The sequence below is a fragment of the Poeciliopsis prolifica genome, unplaced genomic scaffold, assembly GCF_027474105.1.
Source record: "Poeciliopsis prolifica strain line A6 unplaced genomic scaffold, Auburn_PproV2 SCAFFOLD008, whole genome shotgun sequence".
Lineage (NCBI taxonomy): Eukaryota > Metazoa > Chordata > Actinopteri > Cyprinodontiformes > Poeciliidae > Poeciliopsis > Poeciliopsis prolifica.
The window spans coordinates 2,635,248-2,656,552 of NW_026562383.1; the positions used below are offsets into that span (position 1 = coordinate 2,635,248).

A 21,305-nucleotide genomic window follows, 5' to 3' on the forward strand; every position below is an offset into this window, starting at 1 on the left:
GTACTATTGTTGATTGAAGGAACTGCCACATTAGGTCTCAAAGTCAGCATTGGATAAATTCAGAGACACTCCAAGTGGGAAATTTGACTCCACAGCTCATTAAATAGATTTTTTGTTTAGAAAAAATAAAGCTTTATTTCTTCCTAAATGCGTTAAGGTCTGTGGGCCAGGAGATATGAATACTTTTTTGAGGCACAGTGCATTCGTGACTGGAATATATTTATAAAAATTACTATCTGCATCAGAGGTTACCTGAAGGCATCGACTCTGGCTCTGTAGTTCTATACACTGCAGTGTTAATGCCAGTGGTGTTTACCACCAGAACATCTCCAAAGAAGCTCACTGCAGCAGCCTCATAAAAACTAAGGGGAGGGTTTTTAAAGGGGCACTACCTTGTGCGGGTTTATTATTCTAATCCCTTTATTTGCATTCAGTCTCTGCATTTCACAAGAGCTTGTGTAACAACTAATATGGTCAGCGTGGAGGATTCAGACCCCACAGGGTTTACACAGGGGTCCTGACATTCTGTCCTGTGTTAGGAGCACAGTTCATGATGGGAATGTTTTCTTGGCCATTTACAACCCCTTTGGGGAAAATATGGAATCAGTACATTTAAAGGCTGTTCAGTTAAGTTTGTTTTGTAGTAAAATATGAATGAATCACAGAAGTTGCTGGTGTATGTTTTTATGCCTTTTGGCTTGTTCAAGTAGAAGGAACAATTCTGGGATGAATCAGTGAGGACAAATAATTGGTTTATTTAATGAGGCTTCACTTCTGAAACTAAGCTCACATGTGAAATTTGCAGGACAGGCATCTCATCACTTTGCGCCATCAGTTTCCATCGAGCTGAGATCCAAGCTGTTGTTGCTGTGCCTTCGCTGAGGAGGCGTTTTAACACACTTTTCTTCATTTGAAAGTTGCATCATCATCATTCTGAAGAAATGAAATGCTTGTAACTAAACCCTACTTTCAGTTCATGGTTGTATCGCTGAATCCACAGCCCAAGCCTGCTTCTCCTTAAGCAACAGGAACTTTTTTTTCTTTCTATTTTGGTCTAAATTATGGTTCTAGTCAGACTTTTCTGTGGAGAACCACTTTGGTTGGTTTCTCAGCTTGCTTACAATGATTTCTCTTTCTCTTCGTATATTTCAAAGGTAAATAAAACTAGTGTTGGGTCGAGTGTCTCATTGCTGCCCCATGCCTCTTGGCAATCCAGTTTATTTCCCATAAAATGGAGTCACGTTTGTAATGTAAAATTTTCCTTCGGGATTAATGAAATATCATTGAATTTGAACTGAATTGTGAGGGGAATGCATTGGTGCATTTTCAACTTTGAGCAGCACAGTTGAAAATGAGACAGCAGTCTGGTATTTCCTCCCTGCACTGGTCACCAGCTTGGCCTCTCATTGCTGTAGGATATACTGAAAAACTGAAAAGCTACATGCAAGGAAACGAGGAGGCAGAAAATACCCTTTGAATTGTTTTTATAAAACTAACATGAAAAAAAGTCAATTAAATTCAAGTCACAGAGAAAATAATTTATCTTGGTCCCTGACGGTTGGGAGACCTATTGTAATAAAAAGAAGAAGAAGAAGAAGACTGCATGTCTGGTATAGAGGATTTAAAGAGCTCTCAAAAGTAAAAGCTTCTTTGTTTAGTCTACACAGCAAAACATAGACTAAACCTATATTTTGCTGTAGAGAAAATAATCTACAAATGGGGGACATTAAAGGTAGACAGACAGACAGATAGATAGACAGATAGATAGATAGATAGATAGATAGATAGATAGATAGATAGAGATAGATAGATAGATAGATAGATAGATAGATAGATAGATAGATAGATAGATAGATAGATAGATAGATATAGATAGATAGATAGATAGATAGATAGATAGATAGATAGATAGATAGATAGATAGATAGATAGATAGATAGATAGATAGATAGATAGATAGATAGATAGATAGATAGATAGATAGATAGATAGATAGATAGATAGATAGATAGATAGATAGATAGATAGATAGATAGATAGATAGATAGATAGATAGATAGATTTATTTCTGTCCATTTTTGAGCCAGCACTCCCTCTGCTGGCCATAAAGGGAATTTGTTTTTCGTTTTGTTCCTTTCCAAGCAAAACGAATAAAAACTACTTTAACACAGTGTTGAGTAAACTCTCTTACTTCTGCCTCCAATCATTCACCTGTCCTCCTCTGATGCTCCTCTGCAGGTCAGCTGTAACTAACATCTTCTTCTTTTCTCTTGATCAAAATTTGTTGCTGGTGTGTCAGATTTACACGGCCTTATAAATGTATTTATGCCACTTTTTTCCACATTATACCCTAAAAGTTTTATTTATTTTCTTGGATATTTATGTAATAGACCAGTGCAAACTAACAATAAATAAATAAATAAATAAACTGATTTGTGTTAACTAACCCAACTTTATTCAGGGAATTCAATACAGTGCCTTGCAGCATAGAGCAAGCCTGTCCATTGCCTTCCTATGCTATCCTGCTTGCTTCTAATGACACGTCACAACTGAGTCTGGGCTTTCTCCCAGAAAGTATTTCAAATACTTCTATAGTATTTGAACTGTGAACAATGTCGACGACTTTCTATATTGCATTAACACTAACTGTCATCCCTTTTCTGTTGGTGGTGGGTGGGAAATAGTTATTTACAGTCCAAGCAATTTCTGGCACGTTGTGCATTACAATGGGCAAACGGTCAAGAAAAATGTAAAACCCAAACAGAGTCCACACTTCCCAAAACAATCGATTCTCAGTAGTCCACAGTAGAGTCCCTCTGTACAAGCAAAGTGTAGAACAAGGGGCTGGTTTTTACCAGGCTTATAACATAATCTCCCTTCTCTCAGTAGTTAGCTCTTAGTGGGACAACTCCCCATTTGCTACACAATGCAAAACCAAAGTGATTCTTAGAATCTTTTGTGTTTTCACCTGCTGCTTGCTACATACCTGATGGCAAGCAGTGTTTTGTGTGGTTTTGGTTTTTAGTGAGCTGGCAGGCCACCAATTGGTGCCTGACACCTAATCGTCACTGATAGAGTCAAGCCAACTCCTGAGTGTAACTTCCAGAGAGTTTATTGTTTTTTTTTTTACCCTCTCAGGCTCAAATTACTTGCAAAGACTAGCTGAGTAGCACTGAGCTGTTGCAAATCTGCAAATCTGCAACATCTGCCGGGAGAGGATTAAATGCCTTCTTTGCTCCTTGACAATGAGGTGCCTCACTCTAGGCACCTCACTGGCTGCTTATTCTGGACCTCTGTGTTTCATGGTCGTCTTCATCCGTGTGATCATCTTCAGTCGTCACCGGTCTGCTCTCCAACTTACCCTGCTCAGAAAAACAAATAATTGCACATTTCAACCTGCACAGAAACGTACCTCCACAGATCCTACTTTCTAATTGCCAACTTGGACAACTACCCAAATGGCCCATGTCAGCTATTACTGGTTGGGTGTCTTGTTGTTGCTGAAAAAAATAATAATTTATAACATCATTGCTTCACATTTGATCCTAGCAGAGTTGCATGAGAGCCTCTCAATGCTAAACCTTTGGAGTTGTGTCTGGAAGTGCCACAACTGTATCTCAATTAGATCAAATAATTGAGACTCTCAGGGCTGGACTAGCCAGGGTCTGTAATCACTGGTCCCAGAGGCTTCTGACACATAAATGGTAGACTGGATTGAATTTGCTTGGATTTGTGTGTTCTGACCATACTGCCCAAAGGCAGTGACACAAATCTGTTCAACTGTCAGCTGGGGAGTAAGTAGAGAAACATCTGTATGTGGTGCTATTCGTGACATTGATAGTTTTTAAAGATGTCTTAAATGTTGGCACAAAGTGTGAACCCCTGCAGGCATAGACAAACACTCTTGTTCTTTGTTGCAGACCAGCAACACAAACAATGAGAAATTACGAGTAAAAGAAGTTGGTGATGTATGTGTTGAAATAATTGCCTTTGTGTCGGAGGGGTTGTATGTGGATAAACTTGTCGACTGGATTTGCACAGTTGTTAGTGGCGAGGATGGTGGAAGGCCTGCAAACCACCGCACCCGAGGGCATCAAAGGACAGCTATATTCAACTCCAGAAGGCCACAACATCCCCAAACAGACACCAGGCAATGCCCCAGGTCAGCCATACACCACAAATGGTCATCAATGAAGGAAAGGAGCAGCAGCCCCCAAGCCAAAGAGGCACAGGGAGAGATGCAGGGCACCAATCTTCCCTGACCCTGCCACATCATCATCAACTCTGTAACCCAGACTCCTCCGTACCCCAATGCTCCCTCCAACACCTGAAAGCAAGATGACCCAGCACCAACCAGGGGAAACTGCACCACACAAAGCACCCGATATTTCTGGCAGCCAAAACTCAGAAGGACCAGGGCAGGGAGGGCGCATTACCACAACACCTGATTAGGAAAAAGCTGCACACATGTTGGCATCTATGAACTACATGGAAGTGGTTTGTGGAAATCATAATTGATCATGATTCCATGATCAATCATTTTTAACTGTGCTGTTTTAAAAATTGCTTGTTTTGGTTGATGCAATCTATTGAGATCATTTTAAAGCTCTAACTGTTTTTCCTGCAGAACTGGTGCACGACTATGAAAAGCTCAAAGGGACCAAATTAAGGAAACAAATACATCAGTAATCACTAAGAAAACAGTAAATACCCTTTGAGCCTCACTGTAACATGGCTGGGCAGCCAGCAGCTTTGAGCCATAGTTCTGCAGTTCTAACTGCTGTTATGTCTCAGTGTGTGTCTGGTTGAGACAGACTGGCGACCTGTCCAAGGGTGACCCAGCCTCTCGCCCAAAACGACAGCTGGAAATAGGCACCGGCACCCCTTCCAAACCCACTAGGGACAAGGGTGTTTAAAGATGGATGGATGGATGGATGGATGGATGGATGGATGGATGGATGGGTGTGTGTGTGCCTGATTGTTTGTCCCATTTGTCTCTGTTTTGCCCCAAATCCTCCCATATGGCTATTACTTAACATTTGAATCAAAATGTAATTCTCTTCAGGCAGAAGAGCGCAAATAAGGCTATTTAGGCTTAATTTGGACTTCCATTAAAAATAGAGAAACAGAAGCACACAAGGAATGTAAATTGTGGAAAAATTAGTTTGGACAAAATGGTAGGCTTGCACATACAGAAAGAAAAACCCTTGAGAAAATAAGTGTTTGTTTACAGGTGGTACAATGTAAGAGAATAGCCCCTGATAAACTCTACCTAGGGTGGTAGATATTTGTCATTAGTCACATATATTGTTACAGTAGACGGCTAGTTGGATAATTAAGAATCAATCAATTTCCAAAGGGATTATGACACATCCTCAGGTTGAATTAATCCAAAATCTTTGAAAAATAATACATTATGACTCCATTTTGTGTCAGAGAAGTCAGACACAAAACATCAAGAGTACAAATGAAAGGCCTGGCGAAGCAGAAATATATTTACACAAATGGGACAAAATGGTTTGTGTGCTGGTACAAGATTAAAGTAAGAAGTAGTAACTGTGACAAACACGAATGTCTTGAATCCCTTACCTCTAATGATGTCACCAAGCAAAAATACACACAAAGTAGAGTTTGCATATATAAATGGGTGTAATAGATTACATTTTTATAGCTATATTAAAAAAATGTATAGCTATATAAAAATGTAATCTATCAGTGAAAATGTAAATTAAATTTTGGAGCTATATTTTTCATTATCAGTCGAAATTTTCTAGTCAGCAAAAACAGAACGGGATGGCAATTTTCACTAAAAAACAAGAAAAAGTCGGTAACAATTTTAAAATCCCGACTCTAGTTGTCTTGAAGCACTAGTGCCTCACACAGCACGTCTGACTAGACGGTCTTTGTCACCTTTTCGTACAGCATGAAAATACTGCTGTAAAATACAATAATGAAACTGAATAAAATGAGCATATGTGCATCCGCCTCTGACCCGCAGCACTGACTCTTGGCTGAGCTGATAAGTCCCTCTTTATTCCACCGCGTGCTGCCATAAAAGCGCCAGGGAGCTCATTGTGCGGAGTGATCTGATACGGACTACACCCAGCCGCCGCCTCACTGCCCTGGCTTTCTTTGCTGCCCCAGCCTTCGCTTTGGTCAACGTCGAAGTGTGGGTTGGATTGGAGACTCTAAATTTGCCTGGAGATATCGTTCACCTTCCCGACTCTGTCTCTTTTTTGGTAACATTACCCGCAAAGCTATAGTCTTTTTTTATATATAAATTTATAGTGTCAGTTTCTTGAATATGTCTTGGCAAAGCTACGTGGAAAACCTGATGGCCGATGGCAGCTGTCAGGATAGCGCCATTGTTGGGTGTACAGACGCCAAATATGTTTGGGCAGCGCATGCCGGTGGTACATTCAACAATATCACGGTAAGTAATAAAAAAAAAGACCAAAAATTGGAGAGAACCGGTGCTGCTCGTTGCCATTCCTGGCGCGCGCTTCCCCACGCGGACGCTCAGTAGCGCTAAAACCGTTATCTCGCAGGCTCTAAATGAACCGAGCTAACGTTTCGGAGCTAGCTCATATAAGCTAACTTGTATGGGCCTGCGTTGGATATTAGACATGCTGGGGAAACACTGCCATATTAAACCTTCTGTGACAAGACTTCAGTAATAACGACTGTGTGCGGAGCTTAAATTATTTGCTGCTGGATAACGTTTTAAAAGATTTTTGGAGCTCCAGCAGTGAACGTGAGGCTAATTTAAAAGCAGCTAGCAGACGGCGTCTGGCAGCAGAACGTGCATGCTTTTGTGCGCGCAGCTGCTTCGATTAGCTGAAGTTAAGCTGCTACTTTACCGGCTACCTGGTGTTCAAAAATCTGGCTAATAAAGCGCAGACGGTACACGCCTTTATGTTCAGTCAGACCAGCCACCTGTTTGCATTGTTCGCTAAAAGGAAACGAACCTTTTCGTTTTATGTAATGAGCTTGGTGCATAGCGACACAGTAGAACACTCGAGAAAAAAAATAAAAAAAGAATAAATATATATATTTATATGAAGAGCATCATTAACAATTTTTAAATGATATTCTGTCATTACATTGAGTTTAATTAATCAATCTATCAACTATGGATGGATTAGAGTCTCATTTTAACAAATGGTGCTTGTGCTGCATTTACAGGTGCAGCAATGCATGACACTCCAACAAAATCAATGCAAAATTAAAACTGCATCTATTTCAGAGATGCACCTTTCAGGTAGCCAGACCCAACCCTCGCCACATTAAATGGATACATTGAAAAGATTTAAACCAAGTGCTTCCAAAGTGCTTGCCTAAACAATAGCTTGAGGTTTGATTCACTTCCCAGCCTTATAGACATAATAATTTTGTAACTTTCTGCATCAAGTAAAACGGCTACCTCTATCAAAGAAGCTGCACATTTTTCAATCCAATTGTTTTTTTGTTTTCTTTTGTGTGTGTGTTTTGTCTTTCAGTCTCAGGAAATTGACGTCCTTGTCGGAAAGGACAGGGAGTCGTTTTACACAAATGGTCTCACCCTGGGCTCAAAGAAGTGTTCTGTCCTTAGAGACAGCCTCCAGGATGATGGCGACTGGACGATGGACATCCGGACAAAGAGCCAGGGAGGAGAACCTACATATAACATTTCTGTAGGCAGAGCTGGAAAAGGTAAAATTAAACTTATATGTGGTGGGGTTCCAGAAATGGGAATTTATTTATTTATACTTAAATACTTCAGAAAGCCACAAGATTTAACATCCCAAATTTTTTAATTAACATAATAGGGACAGTATATATAACAAAGGAAATGCACCTTAGTGATCAAAAGGCTAATTTTGTGAAATTTGTCAGCATTTAGCATGAGGATTAAAACAATAGTTTTCTTTTTATGTAACCATTTAAAACACTTCATTTTGAATTCTTAATCTCATTGTCGAGATTTATTGTTGCATCTAATTAGTCCTCAGGCACAACAGCAGTAGTTCTTAAATGGCATATTTGAGGGGGAAATACTTGGAAAAAACCTCTTAAGGTTTTTAAGGTATGAGGAAACCCAGGAGTTAATATCTGACCTGTAGCTTACCTTTGTCTAACCCAAGTTGTTAAGAGGTTAAGGAACGGGCCACTTTTAATTGACTGCAGTCTTAAAAAACATCGTAGCACACCCCAATATTGGGGTTTTGGTAGGTTCTTTACATACAAAGTAATGGTTTTTTTTTTTTATATATATATATATATATAGAGGACTCTGAAGGCTGTGGTCTGCAACAATGACCCTTCCTGACCATCTTTAATAAAACTAACCTAAAATGCTCTGATGGCAAACAGGGTTTTAGGTGGTCTTCTCACATTCTCAAAGTCCAACCATCATAATCCAGACTGAAGTCCAATGAAATTGTACTTGAGTCCAATTCTGAAGCGAGGTTTCATAAGCAGTTTGCATCTTGTCTGCAGAAGATGACCTTCACAACCTTCATTTAGTATAAAACTTTATTTCTAAGGTTTTTCCTTAAATTGGATTTTTTGAAGAAGTAACTGACAAGCATCCTGACCCCTTTTTCTAATTTCAGGTATGTCACAATCAGTTTTTAAGAACTAATTGATTATGTTCATACAAATTAATAAAGTCTGAGCCAAATTTTAAAATTCTTCAAAAAATATTTAATTAGTTCCACATTCAAATTGGGAGGAGTATAGGGTGTTAAAAGGGTCTTTAAATAATGACTTAGTCTCTCATGTTTTAGATGCATTTAGATAAGCTGAAAGCCTTGAAAGGCTTAATTTACATGAAAGCAAAGCAGAATTGATTTTAAAATGGCTGCAAACTTTCTTGCAGTATGATGAGAAGTCTTGTGTTTATTGGTTAGCAGAGAAATTTGCCACATGAGTTTGCCTCTAGTTAGCAGAATTAGAAAGAAACTAACTTTTTGCTTTCCTTTCTCCTGACTCTAGTGCATGATGTTTTGTTAAATGATCATTAATTAAATGTTGCACCTCTTGGGATATTTCAAGCATGGTGTGTCAGCACTTTGTGGTTTATTCAAACATAATTTCTTACCATCAGACAGTACAAATAAGCTCTGTAGCTGCATTTTATTTGGGTAAATATAGAAGTTACCAGGGTTTCTACAATGTAAAGTACAAGATTCTTAATTTCAATTAGCATTTCTACAGTAAATGGAAATGCAGCATGATCACTAGCTGCTACAAGATGCTACAGGAATCTATAAATTCCAAGTGGTGCACATTTCTATTTCTTATCTGCAACGTCTTTTCTTTACCTTTTTTCTTTTACTTTTCTTAACTATCCTTTTTTTTTTCCTTTCCATCTTTTCTCTTTCAGTTTTGGTTCTTGTAATGGGCAAAGAAGGCGTCCATGGAGGCGGCTTGAATAAGAAGGCTTACTCAATGGCAAAATACTTGAGAGATTCGGGCTTTTAATGCTTTGAAGCTCACGTAGATCCAAGTTGAGGGACAAAAAAGAAGAGAAAAAAAAATTGCTGTTAAGATTTTCTCCTGCAAGCAGTCAAATGTTTTGGAAACATTTAATAGCAGTGAAGAGTGATAAGATACTGTGTCACCTTTGTTCTCACCCCTTCACCCTGTATGGGGGGGGCGGGGCTCTTCTGTTTTGTTCATTTGTCTATTTTTTATTTATATATTTTTCCCCCTTGTGCTCCAGTATTGGTTTTAGTCATGGGAAAGGAGGCGGTCCATGGTGGAAATCTTAACAAGAAAGCACATGCAATGGCTGAGTACCTGAGGAAGTCTGGATACTAAGCAACCTCGCCACCCCATTGGTCAACTTAGCAGCTCACTCCCACTCACCGTATTGTTGACACTACTTCCAGGATTTAGGTGGCAAACAGTGTTACTTCCTACCCAGTCTCCTTTTATACACAGTCTTTTGTTGGCTAAACTCCCTCATCCACTTTTTTTTTTTTTGTTGCCCTCCCCTTAACATTGCTTATCATAATTTTGACACTACTGTTATGGCATGTTTATTGAGATGTTTATCAACCAAACATGTTTAAAAAGAAAAGAAAAGAAGAAAAGAAAAGAAAAAGCTAAAGTACATACTTAAAAGTGTAAAATAAATTTGGACTCCTAACGTAAACTGACTTGTTTTCTCTGTACACATCAATATACATCTACCTTTTTGTTGAGCATTATTAAAAAGATGCCTCTAAAAAATGTTTTCCAATATTCAGCATGCAGGCATTATGAAAGTGGCATGTATGCGCTTCATCACAACAAACCTAGCCCTGTTCCTCATGTCCTTCCACAGTGTTTCAGCCAAACCATATGTCATGCCTTTCTATTAATGTCCTATTGTTTTTTTTTGTGTTTTTTTTTAAAGGATTTCCCCTAATTGGCCACCTTTTGTTTCTTTTCTTTTACCGTCCATTACCTGAATTTTGTTTTGCTATTGTACCTTAATGTGGTCTTAAAGTAACTGATGTGGCGTTGGGCTGTTTTTGAGTGTGACGTAAGGTTAGCATTACACCCATTTATCATTTTTGATCCCAACTTGGAGTCTCAGTGGACATTTCATCTCTTGGCAGTTGAGATGGGGCCCATTCTCTCCTGCCATTTGTACATTTTTTGCTGTAAAAATAAAAACACTACACCTTTGTGAGCTCGCCCTCCCATGTGGACCAACTTCCATAAGAGAGGTACTTTAGCTTATTGGAGGCAATTGTTGGCTGCCAGGAAACCACCGAGATGACTTCAGATGACTGTAAAACATGTAACCGCTTCTTTAGACTTCAACACTAAAATGTTTCCTCACTAACTGACTTCTTGCTAACTTTAATGTGCATTGATTACTACAAAGGCAATGTCATTTTTACTACAGTGTGAATGCATTTAGACTGTACAACGAGGCTGCTGGGCTCCAACACCTTGGGATTGTTTTTTGCCTTGTGCTTTAGTCATCAAAGTGTATTCACAACTTGTCATAGTATGGTACCTAGAAATATATTAAAAACAATGCTGTGTACACTAAACATTGAAAATGATGTTGGTTGGAATAAGAACATTTGTAAGTTGTCTTGTGGTTTCTCTTTTTTTTAATTTTTTTTCTTCTGAAAAATAACTGTTCTGTGCCATAAAATTCAATTTCTGATCTGATATTAATACGAGTTGGATTTGTACCTGCTGCCCAAGCAAGAAATAACTTCAAATGGCACTTTCTTAAGGGATATTTTGGCATTGGTAATATCTAGACTTTGTGGAATCTGTACAGAATTGAAACAAAGCAAAAGTTTGGAATATTTTGTCATCTTTTAAGTTGAACTTTTTTTTTTCCTCCCTTTTTAGAATTTTTGTTTTTTCAAATGCCATGACTTCAGATTAAATAAAAGGTAATCCAACCAGAGATGAGTCAGGATGTCCATTCTTTTACCCTGGTGCCAAATTGTATATGGATGGCTAAAGTGTAAGCTTAAGTCTCAAAGTCTCAATTTTCTTTTTATAAGGTTTTCAGAGAACTTTAAACTGAGGAATAGTTATTGAACACTTAAAGAACTACAATAAATTGAAGGACCTTATAACCTGTACTAGTACTTCAGAACTTGGATCTGGGAATGACCACATACATTGTTTTTCAAAGTGAGATTTTGGAAGTTGAAATCTGTAGATAAAAGGGCAATATGATTTATTTTTGTGCAAGGTTTTCTCACCCTGTATGAGATATTACAAGATAAAGAGTGCAAATAAGCTAACAAAACCTTGCTGATGTGAAACCTGTTAAAACCTAAGAAGATAAGAGGGCTATTGGAATATATTCCATACTTTTCTCATCCATTATGTTAAGATTATGGACACCAATATCATCTCATTGGACACCCTGTTAGAAGGAAGATCATATGCCTTATGGGAAGATGGGTTAATTAAAACATTTTATTTTGAAGTTCAAAACATTTGGCTGCTGGATAGGCTGAGTACCAATTTTTGCTTTCATCTTGTCTCATGCAGCAATCACTACTGGTCCATGAGCTAATTAGCACAATTGTCAACACCTGCTGTATTCAGGTGTTGACCAGACCATAACTAGGACCAAGGCTGTGTGCTCTGGTTTAAACATACTAACCAGCTACAGGGGGCAGCTTACGTGGGGCACTGCTGAGGCCATTTGCCTGTGTGCAGCGCCGTCTATTTTTCCTTCCCTTCAATGGCGTTTAGAGAAAGCAGGGGAGGTGAAATTTTAGCACATTTAGGACTTCTTGTCTTTCTAATGTCACTATGCAATGGTGCAAAACTGGTGAGGCTTAGGGCATTAGATGAATCTAGAGGAACTGCAGTGCACACCCAAAAGCAACCTGAAAGAAGTCATCTGCATCATGGAAGACTCTTAATTGGACAGAGCTCCCTGACAGATTCCAAACTCAATGAAACCAACTCCACAGAGGCATCGCTGGATGAAGCCGACTACCAAGCTGACATGGGTAGGTGTTGCAGAATTTAAAACATTTCACTTCTTAAAAGAAAAAAAAAATTATTGTAGTACATATACTTCATTTCATTTAACTATGCTTTATTTCAAAAGGCTGGGAGACCAGTCAACTAATGGAAAAGAGTGACTGGCAAAAAATGGCAATGGAAAACTTGCTAAAAATGGAATCAAAGGTTGAGTGCACGCCAGAGTCTATGAAGCTTCTTGTTCACGATGATGCCTCTGCCCCTGAATCTCTCATCCTTGTGGACCGCGGTATGCTTTTATTTAAATATAAAATTTATATATAAAAACACTCTTCTGCACAGCTGTTCCTAGTATGAAACATAAACGGGACAGATGGGAGCTATGATATTTCAAGAAATCTCCGTCTTGTCCTTTTCAGGTCACTTGTCTCCTCTGTCTCTGACAAAGTTGCCCTCAAGCTGTGGTTACACCATTAAGTCAACTCAGAAAGATCTGGTCTTGGTTGCACCCTTTGATGGCTGCTTTGTCGTTATTCAGGTGGGTTTCCCATTATGGATGGTCTACACATCTGATTTATCTGTGCTGTTATCACGCAATCAAATTCTGATTGCAGGAGAATGACTATGTGCTCCCGTTGCTGTGGTGGGGCCTACCCGTCAGAATGACATGTCCTTTAATGGGACATGTGTCACAAAACCCTCCAATGGTCACTTGTCATGCTGAGGGCATGGTTGTGAAAACTGAGTGGATCACATCTGCTTCAAAAATCAAAGTAAACGGTAAGTATTTGTTAGCTGTGGTGTTCTCCAGGTAACTTGCAGATAGTGTTGTACCATCATCAGAAATTAGCTGCAAATTTAGAACTTTCCATTTAAAGAATCCCTGTGACGGGAGTCACAAATTTTATTGGAATATTGCCAAGCTGTGAACACCAGGAATCTCTTGTGCAAGTGTATACATTGAGCTTCAGGTTAGTACTACAGTTTACCCTGTTTAATTTTTAGCCTTAAGCCAATGATATCAACTTATCACTTTTAAAATAATCTAAAAATTGACTGCATGCAATAAAAACAGCTATTTTTTTGTGAAACAGAATGATTTGCAGTAAACTTTCTCTATTGACACTGGTGTCAGTGTGGCATAGAACTCCTAAATTGGTGTGGACCCTGGTTTATTAAATTAACTTGACTTTTTTCATCTCCTCTAGTAAATGGAAACTGGGAGTCCCTATTGAGAGCTGCACAACGTTGTGTATTTGGTATAGTTGAACATCCAGAAGGTGTTGTTATATCTGTGCGTTATGCACCTTGCCTGGTAGAGAAGGTAAATTTTAAAACACAGATTATTCTTCTAAGGAGGTGAATTTTAGTAATGGTGACATTTGTTTTTGCAGGATGGAATGCACTCCCTTGAGTTGGTTGGAGATGTAGAAACCAAGGTTTCATGTCCGTCACTGTTGGCAGCTCAACTCAAATGGACAGAAAGCCAAGGAAGAGGTTCTGTGCAGGAAAGTGACATGCCAGGCAAATGGATGTATCAATTTCCCACACCATACCCATCTTTAACACTTCCTCCTTTTTCTCAAAATGAGAAGATGCCAAGCAAACCAAATCGGGGTTCAAATCTGGGGCAGCTTCCATATTCTCATTTTCCAGGTTTTTCTTCTGCTTACCTTCTAAAGCCAGACCTCACTACTACTAAACAGCCACAGACCACTACACGTTCAAAATTCAAAGTTACGTCATCTGCAGATCATCTTTACCCTCAGATGTTGCATCCCCACTTGCCTTTTACTGCAAGGCCACGAATGATGCAACCTGTGACCAAACCTCCCCATATTCCCCAGAAGCCACCTGCCAGCAACCTGCAGATTCCAGAACAAGTATTCCCTTCAACTTATACAGAAGCTTTATCCCTGCTCTCAAATTCTTATCCACTGTATCTCCAAAGATTACTTGAGAAACCTGGGCCATTGTATCCTACAATGTCTCAGAAAGGTCAAGGTGAACACATGCCCTCCCATTTATTTTGTTCTCAAAAGATGTTGGACACAAAACCATCTGTACTTTCTCAGCTATCATGGCCTGAAATGTTTAAAAGTGAGGTGCACCAGCTATTTCAGCTTGTGTGCATCCAGATGGAGGCAGCCTTAAAACCTCCAGATGTTTCCCAGCCACCATACTCTGACACTGTAAAGGGTCAGGTATATGAGCCATTCAACCTCTTGTGTGCCTTGCACAGGACCCAGCTGAAACATTCAAAAACACCTCAAGGTCAAGTCTATTACTCATTTTACTTGTTCTGCCACCAGCAGAAACAATCCTCAAAGCCTGCTGATGTTGCACAAGAAACTCCCAAAGGCAATCTATACCAGGCTTTATATCCCTTCTATTTTCAGACCCCTCAAAAACTCTCTGGAGATAATGAGCCCTCTCAACCTGTGACTCCTCAAGCCCAAGTATACCCACAGCAAACTCAGAAACCTGCTGTAACTGAGCCACCACAATCGATGACTCCTGAAGCCCATGTATACTCACCATACTTTCCCTTCTATTCCTACCCAAAACCAACCCACAAGCCTGCAACCCAACCGCCACAATCAGCAACTCCTCAAACTCCAGTATACTCGCCATACTTTCTCTTCTATCCCCACCCAAAACCAACCCAGAAACCAGCAACTCAACCATCACAAATGGCAACTCCCCAAGCACAAGTACACCCACGGTTCTTTCCTTACTTTGACCAACCAAAGCCACTTCAGAAACTTGATGTAACTCGACCACCACAATCTGTAACTTCTCAACCCCAAGCATACCCATCTCCATTCCATTTCTATTCTCAACCAAAGCCAACCCAGAAACCTGCAACTAAGCCACCACAATTGGCAACTCCGAAAGCCCAAGTGTACCGACCATTTTTCTACTTCTATACCCCTCCACAGGTGGCTCAGAAACCTGCTGTTACTCAAGCCCCACAGCCTGCAGCATCTCGGAACAAAGTTTATGATCAGTTCTCTGACATCTACCCCAAACCAGAGCCACCTTCAGTGCCCACAGCAGTTTCTCAAACCCAGCAGTCACAGCCTCCTTGGGGCCAGCTAAACCAGCCATTCTACTCTTATCACCCAAGTACCCTGACCCAATCAAAGCCAACTTCAAGATCTACAGCTGAATATCATAAGGACCAAGGACAACAAAAGCAAAGGTGCTTTTATTCTCAGCTGTTGCCTGGAAATCAGCTGGCAAAAATTCCAACTAACACTGCTCTGGGACATGGACCCTGTCTGCAGTCTAAACCACCAGCTGTGGAAATGAGTGAAAGTGCTTCCCTGGTGAACCATTTCCATTATTCACAACCTCCTGTTGCAAACCCTCTTCAAGGCCAGTTTAAAAACCCCTTCAACATGTTTTATTACCCACAGCAACCTCATGGTATGCAACAGTCTGATGTGTTTGCCGTTTTGTCAAGTGAGCAAAAAATGGAATCTCCCCCATCAAAACAAGGTAACCCTGTTTACTGTCCTCAATATTGTCCTTCTGTATTATCCAATTGCTGTCTACAAATAGTTTTGCATCATCATTTTTACAGTTGTATCCCAGGTGATAGTAAAGCTGAACCTCAGTTGTACACAAGTTTCTTGCCAGTGTCTCATCCTATCTTTAGCCAAGGCTTGGAAACTGCTGAAATTCCACAAAAACTTTCTGCACCAGTTCTGCAAGCTGGAAGCGCTAGTGCTTCAGCACAAACTTCTCCTTGGGCACCTCAAACTTCTGATGCATATGAATACTTTCTCCAACCACCAGATGGCATTGTTGCACTACCCAGGAGAAGTCTTTCCACGATTGCAAATGAAGAGCCAGTTTCTTATTTTGGAACAAAATTTCCAAATTACATGTTACATGGAGCACAAAACATGGTACTGCCACACTTGGAACAAGGAAAATCTGAATCTCCCAATGACCCGTCTCAACTGCGGATGCCTGACGGTGAACAAGTGAAGTCAGTTGTGCAATATGAACCTTTTACCATCCAATTTCCTGAACAAACTATCCATTCTAGGCCAAATTTTATGCTTTATCTTGGCCAACATGCTCTACATGTAGGAGAGTTACAAAATAAACCTGCTGTTGCGCAGCGGTCATTGCACAAATCTAATTATAAAAGTTCAACACATCACAACTTTAAACGTGCAATTGACAGGTTTTTCTCTCCTTACTCTATGCCTGGAGATTCTCCTGAGTCAAATAGCTCTGTGGGCCTTAATGGTATTCAAGAACAGCCATCTGAGACGGGGTCAAATAATTCAACCAAAGAACACAAAACTCAAAATTTGTATTCAGAACCACGAAGTTATGTCCTCCTACAGCGTGGCCCACCAGGAAAGGAGCCCAAACGTTTTGGAGAGTTGAATTATGGTGCAAACTCAAAAGCCCTAAAACTAAGACAAAATTCTCATCTGCAAGCATTAAAGTCTTTGCAGGAAAAACGACAAAAATTAAAGCGGTTGGGTAAAGGAGCATCTAGTCATTCACTTAGTAGCAACTATTTGCAGAGGGATGGTGACTCATCAGGTTTGTTTACCACGTCTGACCCAAATACAGTGAATTTTCACCATGAACAATCTTTCAGTGCTGACAAATTAAAGCCTAACGTTCTGAAATCACTTGACCTCTGGAAGTCCCAAACACCTTCAGATTTCAGCCAATTGTTTCTAGCCAATGTTCCAGAAAAGACAGAAGTGAAGAGTGATACGATGGACCAACAGGTATGTGCTTAATTTTTGAATGAGTCTTTCATATGATTTTGTTGAAATAACGTCTTTCCCTGATTCTTGCAGAAAAGAACAAACCTCTTCAGATGGATAAAAGGAATTTAAATAGGAAATGAGTTTTTTCATAAAAAAAAAAAACAAAAACAAAAAAACTACTCATGTCTTTGTTTTTAATATTTGGGGAAATATTGTCAAACTACACAGCTCCCACATAAACTAACATTTAATGTTTGGTAAATATTCTAAACTGGCATTATACTAAATTGAAGACCAAGAGGGTATTGCTGGTTTTAATTTTTGTTCAAAGACTATGCAAATTATGAACATTTATTTTCATTTAAACATTCAAATTAAGTGTCTTCGCCTTCAAATAATGGTGTTTATCTAGAACATTCAAATGTTTGAAGTTGCAATCGGGTAAGGGTCATAGAAAGAAGCAAACTGTTTCAAATCATGTGCTTAGGAGACTGACTTTTTAAACTATAGCTGAACTACATGCCTCCCCACATTCACTCCTCTTCCAGCTATTGGAAATACTCCTGGGTACAAAGATGTCCTGTTTGCATGAGTCAACATGATTGACAAATAGGCATGTGCACTTTGTCAATAATGTGAACTGTCCTCATTGACCCATAAGGCAATATTTTCTTCATTAGGTACCCAACTTACTTTTCAAGAAAGCACAGTGAAAAGTTAAAAACAAGGACTGATCTTTATTCAACACTTGCATGCAAATCTAATTTCCAGTAATCTTGTTTCTTTTCCAAATGCTTACATGACCAGTTTCAAACTCTATTCTGAACCTAAGAGTATTATAGCACACTTGCAGCAGTTCCTTTAGTACCAGTGTAGTTAAAGCAACTGTTGAGTCTTTAGGAGCTTAAGACATTTAGAAAAACCTGATCCTTCCTGGGCACAATTGCACTGGAGCAACAGGAACGGCAGGAGCACTGGCTACAATGGAGGCAGGTGCTTCTCTCTTCACCAAAGCGATGGGGACTTCCACGCTGGCTGACGAAGCGTCTGAAGACGAGCCATCAGCAGCTGGCGAGGGACTGGCAGGCTCAGCAGCAGGAACAATTAGAGCTGGGGCAACGGGGACCACTTCAGCAGATTCTGTGGATTCTGACAAATAGTTGCTCATGTGGGGGTTGTGGAGGGCTGTGAGCTTGTGGTGTCCTGCACTATGCTTGTGAGAAGCCCTCCCAGCGTGGATATGAACTTGAGGTGGAAAGGTAGACCCCATGGTGGTGTTTGAATCCAAAAGTGGCATCTGAAAGTGGAACAATGTCATTTAGCCTATTTGGGTAGATTGGATCATCTCAAATTATAGGAATTTAAAGTGTTTTACCAGAGTGGAAAACATCTTGCAGTTCACGCTGGGATCGTTTGTACCTTCGGAAATGCAAATTCCACGTGCCTGAAAAGGAAGTTAGATTTTTTTTTAATGCCGCTAACCAGCTACTCCTACAGGCTTTGTAATGTTGTCCACTTACAGCCATAGTGTCATTCAGGGGTGTGCAGGTGTCATTGATGCAGTTGGCCTCAACTACAACAAATTCTGCCTTGTACATTTGTCCACCAGCCACAATCTGAAAGACATTTAAAAGGTTGTAGAATACTTGAACTTGTGGATGCATGACCTTTGCATGCTGAGACCCACCTGTGAAGACATCCTTCCAATCTCCCAGAGCGAATATGTTAAATTTTGTGTCTCATTGTTGAGTTTTGTCAGTGAGGCTTGAACAAAGTCCTGGCCCTGTGTGTGATTCAGAGGAAGGAGGGTAGAGCAGCCAAGGCACAAGTCCTCTCTTGATTCTAAACATCAACCAGAAAAAAAAATCTCCTTAAATCTGTGGTGATTTCTGTGAGATGCCAGTGTGTTAACTCTTACCTTCTGTTTTGCATTTGAATGCCAGGACAGTGAGAATACCGGCAACTTTTTTTAGCACCACATCACAATCCCCTTCAATTGCCTAGAGATGCACAAGGAATCAGTCCAAACAGCTGCTGATCTTGTAACATAAAAACCTTACTCTGATCATCATGTTTTGTCTGGTATGGTTGAGCCACTCTAACTCGTCTGTGGAAGAATGATCTGCGTTCTCACCGTCAGATGTTTGGGCCTGACTGTGCAGTTGGCAACAGGTGTGGGGTCCAGTACATGGCAGTCGGTCTCCAGCAATTCAATTTCCAGGACATATGTATTGTTTCCATCAGGCTGTATAAGACAAAATATTAAGTTGTTTACTTCAATATTTTCCTTTAGTTCTTAATGGGATACAATTGTGCTGTTAATCCGAGACTCTCACATGTACACCTGCTGACCTACCACAGTGTGGATCTTGATCTCTTCAATCCGGTTCAGCGCGTACTTGTAGCCGTGGGTGTGCTGTGCATTGAGGTAATCCTGAGCCACCAGTGCAGCCTCCTCTGCCTCCAGGGAGTCGCACTCAGGCAGCAAAATATTCAGCTGAGCCCATATCCCCCCCAGCAGTCCCAAAGCCACAGTGATGCCCAGGAGTTGCATTTCTTTTCAAGGCACAGAGAGCTATCTGAGAAACAAATCAAGCAGAAAACGGAAAGAAGAGGCAGAACTCTGGCCGCCTGTGTTGTATTTATTCTGAACTTTAAACCGGTCCAAGTTAAACACTGTGATCTCTCCTCCTCCTGCGTCGCAAGTGGGCTGTGCTCCGTATCAGGAGAGTTGCCAAGACAAATGGACGCAAAGTCTTGGATGAAGCGAGTGACCACCAGTTCAAATCAGTAGGTAGGATTTCATGATAACGGTACAAATGAAATGTCTGGATCACGATGGAGGGAGGTCATGGAAGGATTTCCTGTTTCTCAGTTCACTTCTTGATTTATGGAATTCCTTCTCAATTAGCAAATGACTGGTTAGTAAATGTCAAGGTATGTCATATGCGAGCTGAAATCAGTGGTCATCAATGGTTTCTAAGAAGACTTTGGTTTCAAATCTCACTTAGGGCCACTTCGTTTGGACTTTGTGTGTTCGCCCCATGCATGTGCTAGTATTTTCCTAGTAGTGCCGTTTTCAGTCGCATTTCACAAGCATGCATTTTACTTTCACTGGCCACTCCAAATGGGCCTCCGGTGGGGTGTCTGTATGTTTGTTTGGTGGTCCGCCTCTGTTGATCCCATGATGAACCTGCCCAACTTCCACCTTTTACCGAATGAGTTTTAAATTATGTGGTGTTTTTGGTACACCTTCTCCTGATTAATAGCGCACGGCAATGGCAATTTGAGCAGCAACAATTTTTTTATGAAGGATCAGTGACCTGGACGCATTAAACATCAGTGTCGACATCATTATTTGATTGTTATCCATCTGAGATCAATAAGCTTTTCAATAACAAGAGCACATTCTTCTTACTGTGTTTATTGGTGTATATTATAATGTTTATATCTCTTTACAAAACCCGCTAGGTTAACCAAAGTGCTTGATAGCGGGTGAAATCATACAAAACATCTAAAATACAAGGAATAAAACACAAGAGACAATAGAATAAAATATTAGACCATAGGGATCCCTTGGGGTAATTTGAATCACATACTGGCCTTTTCAACAAGGTTAAGAGATAATTAATATTCAGTTTATTCATTTGGTGCCAATTTCACAGCATATGTCTATGGATGAGATTTCATTCACATGCAATTCGTGTTCATTGTAATTGTAATACATTTCAGTCAGTCCTCCTGAGCAAACACGTGACGACAGTGGAAGGGAACAACTCTCTTGTGACAAGAAGTGTTTCCCAGAGGAACTCGGCTGATTTAATGGCTTTGTAAAAAAAAAAAAAAAATCCCCAAAAACATGGTCTACTGTACCTTCAGTTTGTTCATAGGGGACAGTTTTATTTTAAAAGACTGAACTTTTTCCTCGGATTTAAAGGCAGACACGGTGTCTGTGTCACAGGCACAACCTGGGAGTTGGTTCCACAGGAGAGGAGCCTGACACTGTAACTGAACCATCTACCTCTCAGAGGAAAAACAACTGTCTAAATATGAGAGTAATGGGTGAAAAAAGTAAAATACAAGATTTATACACAGCAGTGCAGTTGCAGA

The 21,305-nt window shown here is 40.1% G+C and overlaps 3 protein-coding genes across 4 annotated transcripts; 2 read left to right on the top strand and 1 right to left on the bottom strand.

Annotated features, from left to right (window-relative positions):
* Positions 1-6,076: 6,076 nt before the first annotated feature.
* Positions 6,077-10,080, top strand: LOC129362250 (profilin-2-like). 2 transcript variants are annotated; one of them, XM_055033687.1, is made up of 3 exons: positions 6,077-6,433; positions 7,500-7,692; positions 9,368-10,080. In XM_055033687.1, the coding sequence occupies exons 1-3, from the start codon at positions 6,305-6,307 to the stop codon at positions 9,463-9,465; spliced, it is 420 nt and encodes a 139-aa protein (XP_054889662.1). In that variant the 5' UTR covers positions 6,077-6,304; the 3' UTR covers positions 9,466-10,080. The 2 variants fall into 2 exon arrangements, with proteins under 2 accessions (XP_054889662.1, XP_054889663.1); XM_055033688.1 differs by having other exon boundaries at positions 6,082-6,433; positions 9,707-10,080.
* A 3,931-nt stretch (positions 10,081-14,011) lies between these two features.
* On the top strand, positions 14,012-17,371 carry LOC129361835 (uncharacterized). Its single transcript, XM_055032984.1, has 2 exons — positions 14,012-17,213; positions 17,286-17,371. Exons 1-2 carry the CDS (start codon positions 14,043-14,045, stop codon positions 17,322-17,324), a joined length of 3,210 nt encoding a protein of 1,069 aa, XP_054888959.1. The 5' UTR covers positions 14,012-14,042; the 3' UTR covers positions 17,325-17,371.
* A 541-nt stretch (positions 17,372-17,912) lies between these two features.
* LOC129361838 (alpha-2-HS-glycoprotein-like) lies at positions 17,913-19,839 on the bottom strand. The gene is made up of 7 exons (XM_055032987.1): positions 19,552-19,839; positions 19,330-19,440; positions 19,114-19,195; positions 18,883-19,037; positions 18,716-18,811; positions 18,571-18,639; positions 17,913-18,492 (listed from the first exon to the last, which is right to left on the bottom strand). Exons 1-7 carry the CDS (start codon positions 19,747-19,749, stop codon positions 18,109-18,111), a joined length of 1,095 nt encoding a protein of 364 aa, XP_054888962.1. The 5' UTR covers positions 19,750-19,839; the 3' UTR covers positions 17,913-18,108.
* Positions 19,840-21,305: the final 1,466 nt, after the last annotated feature.